This window comes from Solanum verrucosum, unplaced genomic scaffold, assembly GCF_900185275.1.
Source record: "Solanum verrucosum unplaced genomic scaffold, falcon-dt-bn FXZP01000238.1, whole genome shotgun sequence".
Taxonomy (NCBI): domain Eukaryota; kingdom Viridiplantae; phylum Streptophyta; class Magnoliopsida; order Solanales; family Solanaceae; genus Solanum; species Solanum verrucosum.
The window spans coordinates 4,552,773-4,572,614 of NW_026020630.1; the positions used below are offsets into that span (position 1 = coordinate 4,552,773).

Consider the following 19,842-nt stretch of genomic DNA (forward strand, 5'->3'; position numbering starts at 1 on the left):
TCTAACATCTATGTTCTCTAACTTTGAGTGTGCATAAGTAGACACTTACACTTGTATAAGATTGAACAAATAGATACATTCATCTTACGTGATGTCCTACATAGAAATTTTGTGTCCTACGTGGCGTCCTACATGCATTATGCCATGTAGGACGAATGAGTCTATTTGTTCAGTTTTATAGTGTTTACTTGTGCATACCAAAGTTGGAGGGTATAAATGTCAAATGAAGTCAAGTTAAATAGTGTATTTATGTGTTATGCCTTTATGTATCATGTCATGCCATATATAAATGTGTCATTTACTTTGGCTTCTACTGACATCTATGCACTCCAATTTTGGTCATGCATGGAATAATACACGAAGGAAACAGATTACCATGTAGGATCTCATGTAAAACACATGTGTTTATTTATTCAACTTTAAACAAGTAAAAGTTCCTACTTATGTACGCCCAAAGTTGGAGGACATAGATGCTATCAGAAGTCAGGTAAAAGACATGTTTATGTATTATACCTAAATTTTAACACACCACATACGATGTATAGTTAGCAATTAAGAATTCCACATAACTAATACATGTTCAAATTATTAAAAAGAATACATAAATAACTAATTCTTGTATAACTCTAACCAGCAACCAAACAACCAGTGAAATGTTCAATGAATTTTCTTTTGTAATTAATCACCAAATGAAAAATAAAATAAAATATTAAGACCAATTAAATATCTCTAATTAAAGTCAAATCAAAATCATTCACTTTCCTTCCTCTTTCCTATTACTTCCATTCTTCTCCCTCCTCCATTTCTCTGTATTTTCCTTCTCCTATATATAAATCATTCTCACTTCTCCACTTTTTCTCAAACTAAAAATTTCCCATTTCTCACACAATTTCTTACCCATAAATTAAATTACTACAAAAATGTCAGATTTCAACTTCGACAGTACTTGTACTTCTTCATATATAAGTGCACCTTCAAGTCTTCAATACCAACTCTTAATGAATCATGAGATCACTTTATCATAAGATAACTTTATTAGTATGAGAGAACATATAAATTAATCATAATTAATAAAAAATAATGTTATATGTAAAAAATAAACATAAAGTATTCAAGGGTTGTTTGATTCATGGGATAATATAATACAATCTACAATTAAGTTGGAGATTGAATTTACATATTATTTTAGCTAAATGGTCTCAGTATTATAATCTCGAAATAATTTTACAGATTATTTTGTAGGGTGTATAAGAATAATATTAAATGATGTATTTTTAATGCTTGTACTAGCTATACTGAGATTAATGTATTGTATTTTGTATGGAGTGTTTGGTTTATATAGTGGAAAGGATGTTGTAACTGATAATTGTGAATTTAATCATACTAATACGTACATAAATCCTTTATATTACTAATATCATATATCTCCATAGATTAATTAGACATATCTTAATATCAAATAGACTGTGTTGTATACAACTTTAAAAAATTTAACAAATGAGATAATCATAATATATACTGTATGTATTTTTATATATGCTACCAAACATACCTCTCATTGGTTTAGTGAAACTTCTTTTTTCTTTGTAAGATGAAAAGACTGTTTGTTTGGTTTCCCAAAAAACGTACACACGTATCTCTATAGCACCTTTCCTCTTTGTCGTACAAATAGTTCTTGTTTTGCTTGCTTCATTATATTTCTTTTAACTTTGAAAAAAAAAAAAAAGTTAATTTGATCTCATCTTTTTATTGGTACGTACATATTGTTAAAGTTCATTGTTTTTTTTTTTTACTTCATGATGAAGACTTCCATAGTTGATTTACTATTTATTTATTAGTTTTTTAGGCACATTAGGGAGTATATAATATTATTACAAAATTTAACTTAATGATTTTCCCTTGTATGCAGCAATTTGGAGTACAGTGACATTTATTTTATATAAAAAAATATATATTGTGAAGATTTATTTTGAGTGATTAAAGTATGGAAGGAAGTAGTAATTCTAGGAAAAAGAAAGGAGGACTTAAAGATGACTTCATTGATTTGGTCTTCTCATGGTCTGTTCAAGATATTCTTGATGATACTCTATATCAAAACCAGGTATTTTTATTTTTTTTGCCTATTTTCTAGATTATTTTTCGTTAATGGTGTTTGGTATGAAGGAAAATGTTTTTTATGGAAATATATATTTATTTGGAAATATTTTTCAATGAAATAAGTGATTTTTGAACTTATTTATCTTGTGTTTGGTGCATAAGCACACATAAAGTATTGTTTCAAGAGTATTTGTATATAATCTAGGCTAACGCGATGGAGAATAGGGGTAAGGTGTGGGGTGGTGGCAATGGGGGCTATGGAGGATGGGTGTGGGGTAGGTTGTGTGGAGAGGGGGCACTTAGGTGGAATGTCACTTGTGAAACTTGTTTTTCGTAGTCATTTTACTCGAACTCGTGTTTCTAGAAAATTGTTTTCCATAAATTTCTTATGTCTTGAACACGTCATGTGAAAAGTTGACATTGAAAAGTTAAAGGAAAGAGACATTGTTTTGGAAACGGACTACAAACGTAATTAAGACAAGCAAATTGAACTGAAGGGAGTATATATATTATATATGATTGCTACCAACAAGTTAATGGAATGCATGGCTTCCCATAATGCCAGAACAAGTTACTTGTTTCTCATTTAATTGAAAGTTTCCTGTTTTGTAGGTGGAGAAGATTCCAAAATCATTTGAATCAGTCGGTCATTACTTGGGATCGTTTCACTACTCGTTACTGGAAGAAATACGGGCTGATATTAGTGCTTCTTTGGAAGTCATAGACAAAGCACCTTTTGGTGAATTGATCTCCTTTGATGAGAAACCACTTGGATCACTATTTTTTAAAGTTCAGGTTGACTATTGGAGGAAACTGTCTGGTGACGGAAAGGAGCCTTATCGAACGTTGCCTGGAGATATTGTCATTATCTCAGGTGACAAACTGGAAACTGCTTCTGACCTGCTACGGCTTGGATGGAACTGGACATTTGCATTTGTAACGAGAGTCAGTGACGGTGAGAGTGATGATTCAAATGCATCCACTAGTTTTACAGTCAAAGTTGCTAGAGATATTGTGATTTCTGAGAGAAAGCAAAAATCGTTGTATATAGTGTATTTGGTAAATGTGCTACCAAGTAAGAGAGTATGGAGTGCACTGAGGATGAGAAAGAATTTGAACCTTATTGAGAAAGTTCTGTGCAGTGAGAATGAGGTAAATAATCTTACTGATTTACGTCCTTTTAGAAGCATCATCTAGAGTCTCCCTGCCTTTTAACGTACTTAATATATCCTAGATCATCAACAAACGTGGTATCCCTTATTTTTTTATATGTTGCTCGGGCTCTTCAAAAATGCTGCTAGGTGCATGTTGGATCCTCCAAAGGTAGTGCATTTTTGAAGGATCTAACATGGGCATGACAACATTTTTAGAGAGTCTGAGCAACATAGGTTCTGATACTTGGCTGCAATAATAAAGTACAATATGTTAGTACCTTTTAGATGCCTCGTAGGTGTGAAGTGATCGATGAGATTATATTTCAAGTTAATGTGTGATGGTCATCTTGTTTCTCAAGTGTGACTGAACAAAATACATAACAGAGATGACATTAGCATTCTTTTAGAAATGAAAGACAAAAATGGCAGTGTATGTATGTTTATAAAAGTTATGTGTTGCTTGTGATAATATTACTCTAATGCTAAGTAATATTTATCTTCTTCGATATACAACAGTTGTATGATATCTTTTAATGAGTTTCATCTTTTTATTGATGGTTAGTTTTCAATTTTGTGTTTGTGTCTAAGAGATGTAATGTAGATTCACTGGTCTCTTGGGTCGGAATTGACTGAACTTCCTTTCATTTTTATTACTTCTAAACCTTTACTCTTTATTTTAGAAAATATGTACTCTTAAACAATGAAAAGCAATGTGATGTGTGCCCTTAAGCAGTTAAAAACAATTTATGCTCTACTGTACGCCTTGTCTCTCAGTGTATGGTTTCGATAACTTAATATCAATACTTTTCGTTCAGACCTCAAAAGGAATACTATGTGTTCCTCAAAAACTGAAACATGCTCTTTCTTTCCACATGCAGCCTCAACGGCTGTTTTCGTTCCTTAGATATATGGATTTGGACTGTATGCTTGTCTTTTCCTGTTATCAACATCTGTTCACTTAGTTCATTTTGTGAATGAAAAGACACTTGTTTGTGTGCAGAAACAGGATGAGGATAAATGTGACGTTTGTTCTGCATCTAATAATGATGGACTATCTGGAGAAGTTGTTAATAATCTGCTGTCTAAGTTGAATGATTCGCAGGCTGAGGCGATCTTGACCTCTCTTGATTCGTTGAAGTGTTGTCACAAGCCTTCAGTTGAACTCATATGGGGACCACCTGGTACAGGCAAGACCAAGACTATGAGTGTCATGCTCTTCATACTATTGAAAATGAAGTATAGAACTCTTACTTGTGCCCCAACAAATGTAGCAATAACACAAGTGGCTTCGCGGTTAGTTAAACTGATCAGTGAGTCATTTAATAATCCTTCTGCAGAAATGGATATTTGTCCTCTGGGTGACATTCTCTTGTTTGGGAATAAGTACCGTCTGAAAGTTGGTCAAGATATTGAGGAGATATACCTTGATTATCGTGTTGATAGGCTGGTGGAGTGCCTCGTACCCGTGACTGGTTGGAAACACTGTATAAGTTCCATGAGCGGGTTTCTGGAAGATTGTATTTCTCAGTATAACATATATGTTGACAATGAGTTGATCAAACTGAAGGAGCTTTCTGATCAAGAGGAAGCTCAGAAGGAAGAAGAAAAAATCAGCTCATTGATTGATTTTGTCAAATCCCGGTTCAAATCTACAGCTTCATCTTTGAGAAGATGCTTGCTTACATTCTGTACTCATCTACCATTAAGTTTTATTCGGGAGGAGAATTTTGAAAAAATGGTACGCTTTATCTCCCTACTTGATTGTTTGGAGGGAATGTTATTTCAAGACAATCTTGGCTCTAAAGATCTTGAGCAACTCTTCTCTTGTCAACAACCAATTGAAGTCTCTTCCGACTCATTTTTGGATGAGTGGTCCTTACCTTGTTTAAGAAGCCAGTGCCTATTTCTTCTGAAAGATGTTTGCCAATCTCTCGGAGAACTGAGTCTTCCTCGTGCAATGAGCAAGGAGTCGATTAGGGAATTCTGTATACAAAAGGCTTCCTTGGTTTTCTGTACGGCTTCAAGTTCGTATAAGCTTCATCCACTGGATATAAAGCCATTTGACTTATTAATTGTTGATGAAGCTGCCCAGTTGAAGGAGTGTGAATCTGTCATACCCTTTCAACTACCATGTCTGAGGCATACTGTGTTGATGGGCGATGAGTGTCAACTGCCCGCAGCAGTCATGAGTCGAGTAAGTTTGCTGCCTTTCATGTGTGCAATTTAAAGGAATTGCAAGTTCAACTGATATCTTGTCACTATAACTTCTTTTTACACAATTTTGTTACTCTACAGGTTTCTGAAGAAGCTGACTTTGGAAGGAGCCTTTTTGAAAGACTCAGTTCTCTGGGTCATTCTAGACATTTGCTTAACATACAGTACCGAATGCATCCATCAATTAGCCAATTTCCAAATTCAAGTTTCTATCGTAAGCAAATTTGTGATTCCCCTGATGTAAAATATAAAACATATGAGAAAAGGTATCTTCCAGGAAGATGTTTTGGCCCGTATTCCTTTATAAATGTTCCGTTGGGTAAAGAAGAAATGGATGATGTTGGACATAGCCGAAGGAATATGGTTGAGGTGGCTTTAGTGATGAAGATAGTGGACAACTTGTATAAAGGTACAATTTTATGGTTAGAATATTTCCTGAAATGCTCTTTTGTCTTTAAACTTGAAATCAACGATAATTTTTTTCTTGTTCAAAAGATGATGTAAGATGGTACCGATAGGTGTATCAGGGTATTGAAGGGAATGATTTAATCCCAAATTTAGGTGTAAGTTCTGCGTACACTCCACACTCCCCAGACCCCACTTGTGGGATTATACTGGGTTTATTCATTATTGTGTTGTTGTTGCTTCTGACCCAAATTTTGTATTTGGGCTTGTGTCATCGAGTCTTTGATTACAAAATTTCCACTAGCAAACTTGATTGAGTGATGTGCAACAACTTGATTTGCTTGTGACGACTGCACTCTTTCAAATATCAAGTTTGTGCTCTCTTAATTAATGTTTTAATTGTGACGACTGCCTCTCTACCCCACAAATGTAGGGGTAACATACATCCTACCTTCCCCAGACCCCAGTTGTGCGATGACACTGGGTATGTTATTATTGTCGGTTTTGCATGAGTGGGAGCTTCTTTGTAGCTTAAATGCTTTTCCAGTTTTTTATTTTAGTTTTTGTTATCTTCTTCTACACAGGTTGGGGTGGCTCCAGGAAGAAACTCAGCATTGGTGTTATATCACCTTATGCTGCACAAGTTTTGGCTATAAAAGGTAAACTTGGGCGGAGGTATGATAACCTTGAGGGTTTTGAAGTTAAGGTGAAGTCAGTAGATGGATTTCAGGGAGGGGAGGAAGATATCATTATAATATCTACGGTGAGATCTAATTTAGGCGGATCAATTGGTTTCTTGTCTAGTCTTCAAAGGGCTAATGTTGCTTTGACCAGGGCTCGGTATGGATCAATCTTTGTTGCTGTTTCATGACATCTAGATCTTTATTCTTCTATGCTGACATTTCAGGGTTTTATTCTTGGTAGGCACTGTCTATGGATTCTTGGCAATGAGCCAACATTACTTAATAGCAACTCTGTGTGGGAAGCATTAGTTCTGGACGCCAAGGAACGTCAATGCTTCTTTCATGCTGATGAAGACAATGACATGAGGACAACAATTTTAGATGTTAAGAAACAATATGATCAGCTGGATGATTTACTTAATGCAGACAGTATTTTGTTCAAATCTCAACGATGGAAGGTAAAATCTTGTGCTTTAGTTCTCTTGCTTTGTAAATTTTAGAATTGTGTCACTCACATAGATACAGTCCAAAGGTTGCATATGGCTGTTTTATGTTAAGCTTTTGATACATTAATGAGTAATGCATGCTGTTTTTCTTATGGTTTACTTCCTTATTTGGAACAATTGTGCTTCACTTCTAAAGTGTCGTCTTGCATTAGCATTACCACGACACTTGCTCCTGGCCCGGTGCACCTATAATTCTAAGTTTTGTGTGTTCTACTTGCATCAGTTATAGTCAATGGCAAACATCTGTCTTTGTCCATTTTATAAGTTTGTTCTTTCTTAGTGTCTGCTTCACTCATTGAAGCTAAACTTTGGTCAGTATTATTTGTCACACATAAATACATGATTCCTGTACTTGTGAGTTTACTTGGCCATCATGATGTATTTTCTTCCGCATGGTTGCTCAGGTACTCTTCAGTGACAATTTTAGAAAGTCATTTGTAAAGTTAACATCCTCCCGGTTGAGGAAGTCTGTGATAAGTCTTCTGGTTAAGCTGGCCAGTGGATGGCGTCCCAAGAGAAAGAATGTGGATTCAATTTCTGAGAGCTCATCTCAAATTGTACAACAATTTAAGGTTGAAGGGCGGTATGCTGTTTGCTCTATTGATATTCAGAAATACTCCACCTATACTCAAGTGCTGAAGGTTTGGGATGTATTACCCTTGGAGGAGGTTGCAAAGTTGTTGAAACGTCTTGATAACATATTTTCAATGTACACTGATGAATTCATTAAGCTTTGCAAGGAGAAGTATCTTGAGGGGTAAACTAATTCTTTTGTGCTCTGTAGATTCAAGTATTACGATGAACGACAATTGCTTCTTGTAAATTTTATTTTAACCTTCTCATGTTTGTACAGGGACTTGGAAGTTCCGAAGATTTGGATGCTTTGTCGTGAGATAAGTCAGTATAAAAGCATTTCTAGTGAGAGCCAATTGAATCATGAATCAACTGGTGCGGAAGATGGTAGAAATTGTGTTGAACATTCAAGAGTCAGCGAAAGCTTGTTATTGATGAAGTTTTACTCATTATCATCTGGTGTTGTCAATCATTTGCTCTTTGATCACCATGGTGAAGCATTAGATCTCCCTTTTGAAGTTACTAATGAAGAGAGGGAGATAATCCAATTTAGTAGAAGCAGTTTCATCCTTGGTCGCTCAGGCACGGGGAAAACCACAGTTTTGACCATGAAATTATTGCAGAAGGAGCAACAACATCACAGTTCTGTTGAAGGATTAAATAAAGCAGGGAAGCAAGAAGTAAATCGATTTGAAGGGGAAGCAGATGAGGATAATCAATGTGTAGGAGAGGCTAGCAGTGAAACCCTGCGTCAACTTTTCGTGACTGTTAGTCCGAAACTTTGTTATGCTGTCAAACAGCAGATTTCTCAGTTGAAAAGGTGAGTCCTAATCTTGTTGTCTGAGTTTACTGGAGCTGCTTGCTTTAATAAGTTGCATGCTTGATCCTTGATGACTAATGAAACCTTGAACTAAAGTGTAATGTTTAATATTGGAAAATAATCTCCGTTGTATCATATGTACTTGCAATTATGGAACATTTAGTTATAGCTTTAGGGCTTTGGTCTAGGGGTAAGAGCGCAAAGTGTGATGTCGTCTAGGCATGAGTCAGGGGTTTGAACCCCACCTGGTCCTTAAGTTTAAGAAGGGAGGAGGACTGGAGGGTGGCCCATTCTCCACCGAGTTTTACTCAGTGCGCCACTGGCCATCGAGATTTCTAGGTTATTAAAACAGTTCATAACAATTAATTATATGCTTGCTTGTTTTGTATTTGCATATGTCTAATGAGAGCTAGATGCCATGGTTATTGATATTCGGAATGAAGTTTAATTGATTTAGTGCTGCCTTTTATATTTTGAAAACATTTGCTGCTGTGTGACCTACCTAAATCTTTTATTGTCAAATTGCAACCTATAAAAGTCGGTGTTCTTAACCTCTACTAACACATAGTATTTGCATTTCCAAATTTCTCTTAGCTTTATAAACAAGTAGGAATGCAGGTAGGTAGTTAAGGTATTCACATGATAACAACTCTTCCCATAAACTTGACAATTTGGTGAGCTAGTTTAAATGAATTGTAGCTGGGCGTGTCGTAGATTTTCACACTTCTAATTGCTTGTTTTTTATGTTATTATGATTTATTAGTTCAGACATGTTTTTCAGGTGAGTTAGTGTTGCGGCTATAAGATTCAACAAAGTTTTTATTTTTATCCAATTTAGAGGTGTGCATTCTTAATTTTGCAGCTTTGCTTGTGGTGGAAGTTTCTCAGCAGAAAACAGCTTGCTTGAAATTGATGATTTGGATGGGACGACACAGTTTAGAGATTTACCGAACTCTTTTATTGGCATTCCTTACATGAAATACCCTCTTGTGATCACATTTCACAAGTTCTTATTGATGCTTGATGGAACAATAGGTTCTTCCTACTTTGATAGGTTCCATTTGAAGTGGGACCTGTTTGAAGACAGAAGTTTGAGGTCAGCTGCTTTAAGATCCTTCATAAGAGAGAAGGAGGTCAACTACGAATGCTTCTGTAGCTCGTATTGGCCTCACTTCAATACTGTGTTGACGAAAAATCTTGATCATTCAAGGGTGTTTACTGAAATTCTTTCTCATATAAAAGGAGGATTAAAATCAGGAGATTTTCATGATGGGAAACTCAGCAAAGAGGATTATATTTCAATGTCCGAACATCGAGTCTCTTCGATAAGTGCAGAAAAAAGAGATAGAATATATGGTATTTTTCAGGATTATGAAAAGATGAAGATGGAGCGTGCTGAATATGATATAGCTGATTTGGTTAATGATCTTCATAGTCGGCTAAAGTATCAGCATCTCGATGGTGACAAAGTAGATTTTGTGTATATTGATGAAGTTCAAGATCTCACAATGAGACAGATAGCGTTGTTCAAATATATTTGTAGAAATGTCGAAGAAGGATTTGTTTTCTCTGGTGATACAGCACAAACAATTGCTAGGGGGATAGATTTCAGGTTTGAAGACATTAGGAATCTATTCTATACCGAGTTTGTCATGGATTCAAAGGGTGATGAAGTTTCCCATAGAAAAGACAAGGGACATTTATCACCTGTTTTTCAGTTGCTTCAGAACTTCCGGACACATGCCGGTGTACTCAAACTAGCACAGAGTGTAGTTGATTTGCTTTGCCATTATTTCCCTCACTCTGTTGATTTCTTGAAACCTGAAACAAGTCTTATTTATGGTGAGGCTCCGGTATTGTTGAAGCCCGGAGCTGATGAAAATGCAATTCTAACTATTTTTGGGAATACTGGACGTATTGGAGAAAAAATGATAGGTTTTGGTGCAGAGCAGGTAATCTTAGTGCGGGATGAATCTGCGAAGAAGGAAATCTCCGGTTATATTGGAAGGCAAGCACTTATTTTGACTATTGTTGAATGCAAGGGTTTGGAATTTCAGGCAAGTCCTAAATTTGCTTAATTATTATTCTTGGGATTTCAATTGTTAGTATCAATCAAATCTGTTTTCTTTTTAATGATATTCAACATATTTATGTGTAGCCAAGGTTTTTAATGATATTCGATATAACTGCTTCATTTACCCATCCCATCTACTGGTTGATAGCTTTACTTTTATCATCTTATTTCCTTCTTTGATCTTTTGCAGGATGTACTGCTGTACAATTTTTTCGGGTCATCGCCACTTAGAAATCAGTGGAGAGTGGTATATGAGTTTATGAAAGGAAAAGTTGTAGTAGATATATCCTGCCCAAATTTCTGTGAAGAACGACATTGTCTATTGTGTTCTGAACTAAAACAGCTTTATGTTGCTATCACTCGAACAAGACAAAGGTTATGGATTTGTGAGAGTGTTGAAGAATTTTCCAAGCCTATGTTTGACTACTGGAGAGGATTGTGTCTAGTGGAAACAAGGGAGATAAATGATTCACTTGCACAAGCAATGCAAACTTCTAGCACCCCGGAGGAGTGGAAGTCGAGGGGAGTGAAGGTCGGTCCAGTTGATTTGCCTCGTCTTATTTCTATTAACAAATTCATCTGTTCAAGTCTCACTCTTGTGTTGCTTTACATCTGAGCATTAATTGGCCCTGATTAAGTGCTTTGATGTTATCATGCAGCTCTTTTGGGAAAAGAATTATGAGATGGCAATCATGTGCTTTGAAAAAGCAGGAGAAAGGAATTGGGAGAAAAGGGCAAAGGCAGCTGGATTCAGGGCAGCTGCTGAGAGAATTCATGATTCAAATTCCAAAGAGTCTTCCACCTACCTACGTCAAGCGGCTGAAATTTTTGACTCGATTGGGAGGTTTGAGGCAGCAGCAGAATGTTTTTATGATTTGAGGGAGTATGAACGGGCAGGTAACATTTGGTGTTTACTTTCTCAAGAGTTCCTTCTTTGCTAGGCATTTTCTAGTGTTTTATTAGAACATTTCTTCATTTCCATTTACTCCCTCCGTTTTCAATTATTTTTTTGTCTTCTTTACTTCCTTAAACTTTGTGCCAAGTCAAAATCCAGACAAACAAATTGAAACGGAGGGAGTATCAAATACTTGTATCGAATTTTGAGCTCTAGTTATATACATCTCAGAAGATTTCTGTTAGTAATAATGAACTGTACTGCTATGCTAGGTAGACCTCGAGTGACTTATTTAAGTTCGAGTCTTGTGCTAAATGAACTATGTCTAGTATTAAGTGGAGAAGAATATGGTTGGCCCAAAGGTTTTGCTCTAGACAGATTTCTATGTCATAAAAAAAGAACCTCTATGGACTTTTTACTTCACTCACATTCTTTTTATGGTGTTCTGAGTTGATGACTAGAGAATCTTTTCCTGGTCTTTCTTTGCATCACGGTAACCTTACATCATGACTAAATAATGTTGTTTTTTGATCGTTTTCTTAACTTTCTAAACTTACCCGCAGGACAAATTTATTTGGAGAAGTGTGGAAAACCTGAGCTGATTAAAGCCGCTGAGTGTTTTACACTGGCTGGATGCTATGAGCAGGCTGCCAGAGTTTATGCAAAAGGCAGTCATTTCTCAGAGTGCTTATCAGTTTGCACCAAAGGAAAGTGTTTTGACTTGGGTTTGCAATATGTTGAGTACTGGAAACACGATGCTGCTCAGTGTAGTACAGTGGGGGAAAGAGAGACTGAAATTGACAAAATGGAAGAGGAGTTCCTGAGCAATTGCGGGTTACATTATTTTGAGCTCAACGACCGAGTTTCCATGATGAGATTTGTGAAAGCATTCCCTAGAATTGACATGAAACGCAATTTGTTGAAGTCTTTGGGGTGCCTTGATGAGTTGCTGTTGTTAGAAGAAGAGTTAGGGAACTTCACTGAAGCTGCAGAAATTGCCCGGCTGGAAGGGAATATTCTTCGTGAAGCGGATATAACAGCAAAGGATGGGGATTTTGGCAAGGCATCATCACTTGTTCTTCTTTATGTTCTCTCTAACTCTCTGTGGATCTCAGGAGGTAAAGGTTGGCCTTTGAAGTCATTTTCAGAAAAAAAGGAACTTTTGGAAAAGGCCATGTCGTTTGCGATGCATGGATCCAATTCTGAAACCACGTGCACCGTGATTAAAGTTTTATCAAACGAGTCAAGTGATTGGTCTGGCTTGAAGCACGGTTATGTCGCGTCTCAGAAATGTAACAGTCCAATCGGTGAAATTTTGAGTTGTAGAAAAATATTGGATGTTCATTGTGAAACTAACGTGGCAAAGTATATTTGGGATGATAATTTATCAGCCAATGTGATGAGTTCAGAAGAATTGGTTTTATGCAGCCAAGTCAGTGTAAGGACACTGCTTCACTTTTGGAATTTGTGGAAGAAGACTATCTTTGATCTAATAGAATCTCTCCAGGGCCTTGAGATTGAAAACTTCGGAAAGTATAACATCTTATGTAATTTCTGCGTAAATTACTTTGGTGCTAGGCAGCAATTGAATGATCTTAATGTTACATATGCACTGTTGCATCCTGCTGCTGAATGGGTGAAAAAAATTCACCAAAGCTTCATCCGACGGAGCAAAAAGATTGTATTTGTTGATGCTCGGCATTTTATTTATGCTGCTCGACAACACTGGCATACCGAATTACTTATTGTTGGCTTGAAGGTTCTGGATACTCTCGAGTCCATCTATAAGTCGGCTGCAACTTCAATGTCTCATTTCCGGCAAAGCATGTGCCTTCTAAACATATATGAGATTGCTAAATTTTTAAGTGAGTCCAAGGAGCTTGATTCTAAGAGTTCTCAGTGGAGACTACGGAATTTCTTGACACTGTCAACAAAATACTTTGAGATAGCCTTCCCCCTTGACCCCCGACAATCGTTGATGGAGAATATCATTTCTCTAAGGAGAACCGAGCTTTCCCGTGACTTGTTGCAAGAATTCATCCATCAAGATGTTAACTTCAGAGGTCCTTTGAGCTATGGACAGATTGGAAGAGTGATGATCATATGGCTGGCCTCCGGAAAACTATCTGAAGATTTGTACAAGAAAATTGTTGGAAGAGTTCCAACAGAATCATGGAAATCATTCATGGAAATTCTCAGCTGCATTAGAGCGACAAAAATGGAAGAATATCAATCAGGCAATGCTTGTGGAGGCAAAATTTCCGAGTCTCGTTTAGCTAAAGATATTGTTCCAAGTGAAGCTATGGAGGTTACATTAGTTGAGAAATTTTATGAAGCATTACAAGATACCTATATTGTGAACTGGAGCAGACTAAGTGACTATATCTCCCCTGGTTGTTTCTTGTATCTTGTTGAGCGCTTTTTGATTTTGGTGTCACAGTCTAAAGGGTTCTTTTTCACTACAAAATCATCATTGGTGGAATGGCTGATTTCCGAGAAGTCTGAGGTCCTACACACTTCCAAGGTTGCTATTATTAACCAACAGTCTTTGGAAAAGTTTTATCAGTCTGTTCTTACGATGGTACAACAATTCCTTTTCAATAAAGGCAATACAGCTCTTTGGATTACACGATCGGGGATAAATTTTGAGGCATACTATAAGCTATTGGTTATGAGATTGGTTGTTGTCCTATGTTTGCTGTGTGTGAACAGTGGGAAATACTATGATGTTCTTTCCTTTGTGCTCAGAAACAACGATGTTAGGAACCAGCTTCCAAAGTATTTCTATGGCATTCTTTTTCCATGTTTGAAGCGGAGGTACTTCCAGATCAGTGAAATCGGGGAAGCATTTCAAATTGCTGGAGATCCTCTTTTGTGTGTTAACCTGCGTGAGAATACCACCAGAAAGCTTCCTAATGTCATTCATGTGCAGTTGGGAACAAACTGCAATATAGAAGACATTTTTGACTTGCTGTTTCCGGCTAGAAATGAGTCACAAGCTCCTAATTCCACAGTTTCGGAAGTCATGACTAATCCGGATGCTACTTCTTCCTCGGATTGTTCTGACCAACCAAAGATTTTGACAGTGCCATGTTCTGAAGTCTCTCCTCCGTCGGAGCAGAATCTGCAACAAGTGAATTGGGACTTGTTTCAAGAAGTATCTGATTTTTTGAAGCTTATTGGCAGTGAAAACAATGGAACTACCTCGACTGTCGCTCAGAAGATGAAGGTAATCCTAGTTCTCTTTAATTATAACTTGGAACTTGTAAAGGTGTCTACTAGGTAAGGATTAAATTATTACAGTACTATTAGGCATAAAACGCGTAAATAGACACTCAACCTGGCCTTTAGATGGCAAGTAAAGAACTCCAACTTTGAGAGTGTACATCTAAACGCCTCAACTCAAATTGATTCCACTGTGTCAGTTGAACACTCAACTTACAAAATGATAATCTACACATGCATCTCCAAAATTTATATGTCACGTTAGTGTCAGGTGTCCATGAGACATAGTGGGAAAGAGTTGGAGTGTTTACTAATGTGACCGAGTTAATGTCTCTAGACGTGTCTCTCAATGTTGGAGTGCTTACTTGCCCGCATAGGCCAAGTTTGAGTGTATGTTTATGAATAATTATTATTAAGGTACTAAACTTATTTTTTTTTAGGAGGAAATAAATATGCACATAAAGTTCTTGACTGCTGCCATTACTCTGCCTGAGCTGAAGAAGCCTGACGCTGGTGAGGACATGGCTGAGGAAATGCAACGTATGCTTCAAGAGCTGCAACAGCTCCATTCATTTTTGGATACGAGGTATGATGCTTTCTTACCATCGTGCTACTTGCATTTATAGGTCGCTCTTGTTTAGATGTACACTTCCAAAGTTGTTTTGGACGTTCAAAATATATCCATTTCGAAAAGTTTCTTTCATGCTAAAAGCATTCCATCTTAGGAACTATGGCTTTAGCTCCTGATGTAATCCTTTCTTGAGCCCTTTTCTTTTATAGTAATGTCCTATCGGAAACAACATTTCTACCTCCACAACGTAAGGGGTAAGGCTGCATACGTACCATCCTCCCTAGACCCCACTTGTGTGATTACACTAGTATGTCATTGTTGTCATCCTATTAACAAATGTTTTGTTCCAACTACTTGTCGTCACGCTTACACATACATTTATAAGTTTGTTGAGGCAATAGTTCCATTTCTTTCTCTTTTTTTGGAATAAAAACTCTTGATGATGAATTGTTGCATTGATGCTATACAGCAACTTGGAAGTAGCAAAAGCTGAACAACTATTGAAGAGTTTGCTGTCAAGAAAGCCCAATATTGAAGCTTTATTGAGTCAATGCATTGTACCAACAACATTGAAGGATTCATGTGAGGAACAAGGTAATACAGTGTGTGTTGAAGATGAAGAGATAGAGTCACCGTCTATCGCGGCCTATTCTGAAAGCAGTAACAAGGCCACTGAAAAGAAGCAGCCAAAGGGGAAGGCCAAGGCCAAGTCCAAAAAATCTAGAAAGGGAAAAGGAAAAAAGTAGTAAATCATGCTAACAATATAGTCCTCACTTTTATGATTTTCTTCACTTTTTATGCAATCTTGTTGCTTTGAATGCAAGGAATTAAGGTGAAGTGAACTCTTTTATGTTCTTGACATGTTTTGTGTTATAAATGTGATATGGGCTGATTTACTTAAATGTCATTTTTTAGGTTGCTAATGTTTACTCGTATGTTGTTCAACCTCACAGATAAAACATTAGCTTGTCATCTATGGTCTAATATTTTCTCGTAAGATATTCAGTTTACTCAAAAAGATCCATAATTTGCGAGAGTTGTTTTATTGTGATATCAAGATAGTATATTCAACTTAAGATTCATTTATTTGTAGTATATTGTACTTAGGAAATAGGACTAATGCATATGTAGCCTAGTCCCAGGTCTAGTCTAGTTGGAAATCTAGTAGCCAAAGTATCATAAAACTCTTATGTACTTGGTGTGTTGTACTTTCTTTTGGAGGCTAAAATACTAGTGATTTTCTTCTTTTTTTGTTGTTGCTTGGTTTGAATATATATAAAAGGGAAAAATGTTTGAAATATATCCGAACTTTGACTGAAATTGTTGTAACAATACCAAGCTTTGGGAAGAACCTTTTACCCATGCACTATTTAATAGTGTATTTTAAAGGTATATGTGTGTCTACGTGGACATCATAAATATTGCATCATTATAAATAGTAACTTGTCCACGTGGGCACATATATATCTTTAAAATACATTATTAAATAATGCAGGGGTAATAGGTCCTGCTCAAAGTTTGAAATTGTTACAACAATTTCGATCTTCAAATATATTTCGAACCCTTTTCTCTATATAAAAACATGAGTGAGTAAACGGTATAATATATCATACGTGCAAAAAAGGGAATTGTACTTTAATCCCTAGAAACGATGGCTTTTCATTATATATAAAATCATGATCACTATATCAAAAATGATTTTTATTGGTAATTATTTAATGATAATTAGTACTTTTTATAAATATCTCTTAAGTCTATAACAACATTAATTAGATACTAATGTTAGTAAAGACTTTAGCACTTTTTACTCTATATTTATTGTCGCTAAAAACTGTTTTTATCGTAGTGTTCAATCTATGTGATTTAATATTGGTATTTGCATAGTAATGGAAATCAACAATGATCGGCCATCTAGAATCTAAATAAACAACAACACAATTTGTCTATGTCAACTGTCCCAAATTATTTATAAAAAGGAAATACCCACCATGAACGTGTTTATTAATAAAAAAACATAAATTTATCTGTATTATAATGTAAATATCTCACGTGTTATGTTGACCCAAACACAAGCAAGAATTTTTATTTTTTTTGTAATGTTAATATCTCATTACCTCATAAACTTTTGTTGTTATATATATATATATATAAATTGGTTGAAAACCGTGACAATAAAATTTTAAAATTTCTATTTTCTAATTTCCCTTGTTGTCTTGTTTGGCTAGCTGTTTAATTGAGAAAGAAAGATTAATGTCTATCTAATCATCCATAATCCCAAATTTTTATTTTATATTTAAAAAAAGCTTAAGGGTTATTGGTGAGAATATATATATATATTTTGGGTACAATTGGTGATTATATATATAGCAGCACCACATCTCTGACCCTAACTAAACCAACTAAATATAATAACCTAAGGGTGTGTTTGGTATGAATGAAGGAGCCATTTTTCTGAAATGTTTTTGGATTTTTCCAGTATTTTGTTGGGCAATACTTTTGAAAAAAGTATAATATATAAACATGTTTTTTAACTTAGCTTCAACTGACATTTATGTCCTTCAACTTTAAGTGTCCACAAGTAAGCTTATAGAAAATTGAACAAATAGACACATTCGTCCTATATGACGTCCTACATGGCAATTTCTTGTCCTATGTGGCATCCTACATGTATTATGTCATGTAGGACGTGTGTGTCTACTTGTCCATTTTATACAAGTTTAAGTGTCAACATGTACACATCCAAAGTTGAAGGGCATAGATGTTAGCCGAAGCCAAGTTAAAGGCTTATTTATGTATGACATAATACATAAATGTGCCTTCTACTCGACTTCAACTGACATCTATGCCCTCCAACTTTGGGTGTGCACAAGTAAACACTTAAACTTGTATAAGATTGAACAAATAGACACATTCATCTTACGTGGCATCCTACATGTATTATGCCATGTACGACGATTGTGTCTATTTGTTCAGTTTATACAAGCTTAAGTGTCTATTTGTGCACACCCAAAGTTAGGGGGCATATATACTAAATGAAGTCAAGTTAAAATGGTGTATTTATGTGTTATATTGTATTATGTCATGCCATGTATAAATGTGTCCTTTACTTTAGCTTCAACTAACATCTATGCTCTTCAACTTTGGACATGCACATGTAGACACTTGAACTTGTGTAAATTGAACAAGTAGACATACAAATTCTACGTGAAATAATACATATAAAAAACAGATTACCCATGTAGGATGTCATGTAAAACACATGTGTCTATTTATTCAACTATATCAAGTAAAAATTCCTTCTTATGCTATCAAGTAAAGTAAAAGACACATTTATATATTATACCTAAATTTTAACACACCAAATACGATGTATAGTTAGCAATTAAGAATTCCACATAACTAATACATGTCCAAATTATTAAAAAAAATACATAAATAACTAATTCTTATATAACTCTAACCAGCAACCAAACAACCAGTCAAATGTTCAATGAATTTTCTTTTGTAATTAGTCACCAAATGAAAAACAATAACATATTTTAGTCACCAATTAAATATCTCTAATTAAAGTCAAATCAAAATCATTCACTTTCCTTCCTCTTTCCTATAACTTCCATTCTTCTCCCTCCTCCATTTCTCTGTATTTTCCTTCTCCTATATATAAATCACTCTCACTTCTCCACTTTTTCTCAAACTAAAAATTTCCCATTTCTCTCACAATTTCTTTCCCATAAATTAAATTACTACAAAAAAATGTCAGATTTCAACTTCGACAGTACTTGTACTTCTCCATTTATAAGTGCACCTTCAAGTCCTCAACATTTTGGTTCAACATTCTTTTTTAGTGCTCCTACTAGCCCTACTCGTATCTCCGCTCTCTACGGAGATACTAACGTTACTCATGATAATGATAATGATGATGATACAAATGATTTCGCTTTTGAATTTAGCGGACATGAAATAATGGAGAAAAGTACAATAGCAGCTGACGAGTTATTTGATGGCGGGAAAATCAAGCTAAAGCAAGTAATAGTACCCATTGAGTCGCCGAAAATGAAACAAAAGAACAAAGATATTCTAAATTCTCAATTAAATTCTTCTATGAGAGTATCAGATCTTTTGTTAATCAAGGAAAAAGATGAAACTATTGATGATACGGAAAAAACAGAGTCCTCTGTTTCATCATTGATATCGTTATGGAACAGAAGATGGAAATTGAAAGACTTATTGTTGTTTAGAAGTGCTTCTGAGAGTCGAGCTAGTAGTAATACGGAAGAGATGAGTAAGTACGCGTTGGTGAAGAAAGCTCGTGAAGAAGACGTTAAGAAGGAGGGATCGAGATCGAGCTCGAGCTCGAGGAGGAGGAAGATGGGATCAAATTCGGCTCATGAATTGCATTATAAGATGAAGAGGGAGGTGTTGAAAGATATGAAGAAGAAAACATTTTTACCATATAAGCAAAGTGTTCTTGGTTGGCATGGCTGTTATGGTCTTGATGATACAATTTCAATGTACATGTCCCCTCGTTAGTAGTTTATAATATAATTATTTTTATGTGTAATTATATATTTGTTTGATATATACATTTTCGCTTGCCGTAGAATTTGAACTTGATGAGTTTAATT

The 19,842-nt window shown here is 35.6% G+C and overlaps 2 protein-coding genes across 2 annotated transcripts; both read left to right on the forward strand.

The window, feature by feature from the left end:
• The first annotated feature begins 1,959 nt into the window (after window positions 1–1,959).
• Window positions 1,960–15,963, forward strand: LOC125811590 (uncharacterized). Its single transcript, XM_049491111.1, has 14 exons — window positions 1,960–2,101; window positions 2,710–3,249; window positions 4,252–5,445; window positions 5,547–5,874; window positions 6,455–6,710; window positions 6,795–7,011; window positions 7,464–7,816; window positions 7,913–8,452; window positions 9,315–10,509; window positions 10,717–11,058; window positions 11,186–11,423; window positions 11,985–14,650; window positions 15,087–15,232; window positions 15,687–15,963. The coding sequence occupies exons 1-14, from the start codon at window positions 1,985–1,987 to the stop codon at window positions 15,961–15,963; spliced, it is 8,409 nt and encodes a 2,802-aa protein (XP_049347068.1). The 5' UTR covers window positions 1,960–1,984.
• Window positions 15,964–18,970: 3,007 nt separating this feature from the next.
• LOC125811589 (uncharacterized) lies at window positions 18,971–19,747 on the forward strand. Its single transcript, XM_049491110.1, has one exon. It carries the CDS (start codon window positions 18,971–18,973, stop codon window positions 19,745–19,747), a length of 777 nt encoding a protein of 258 aa, XP_049347067.1.
• The last annotated feature ends 95 nt before the right edge of the window (window positions 19,748–19,842 follow it).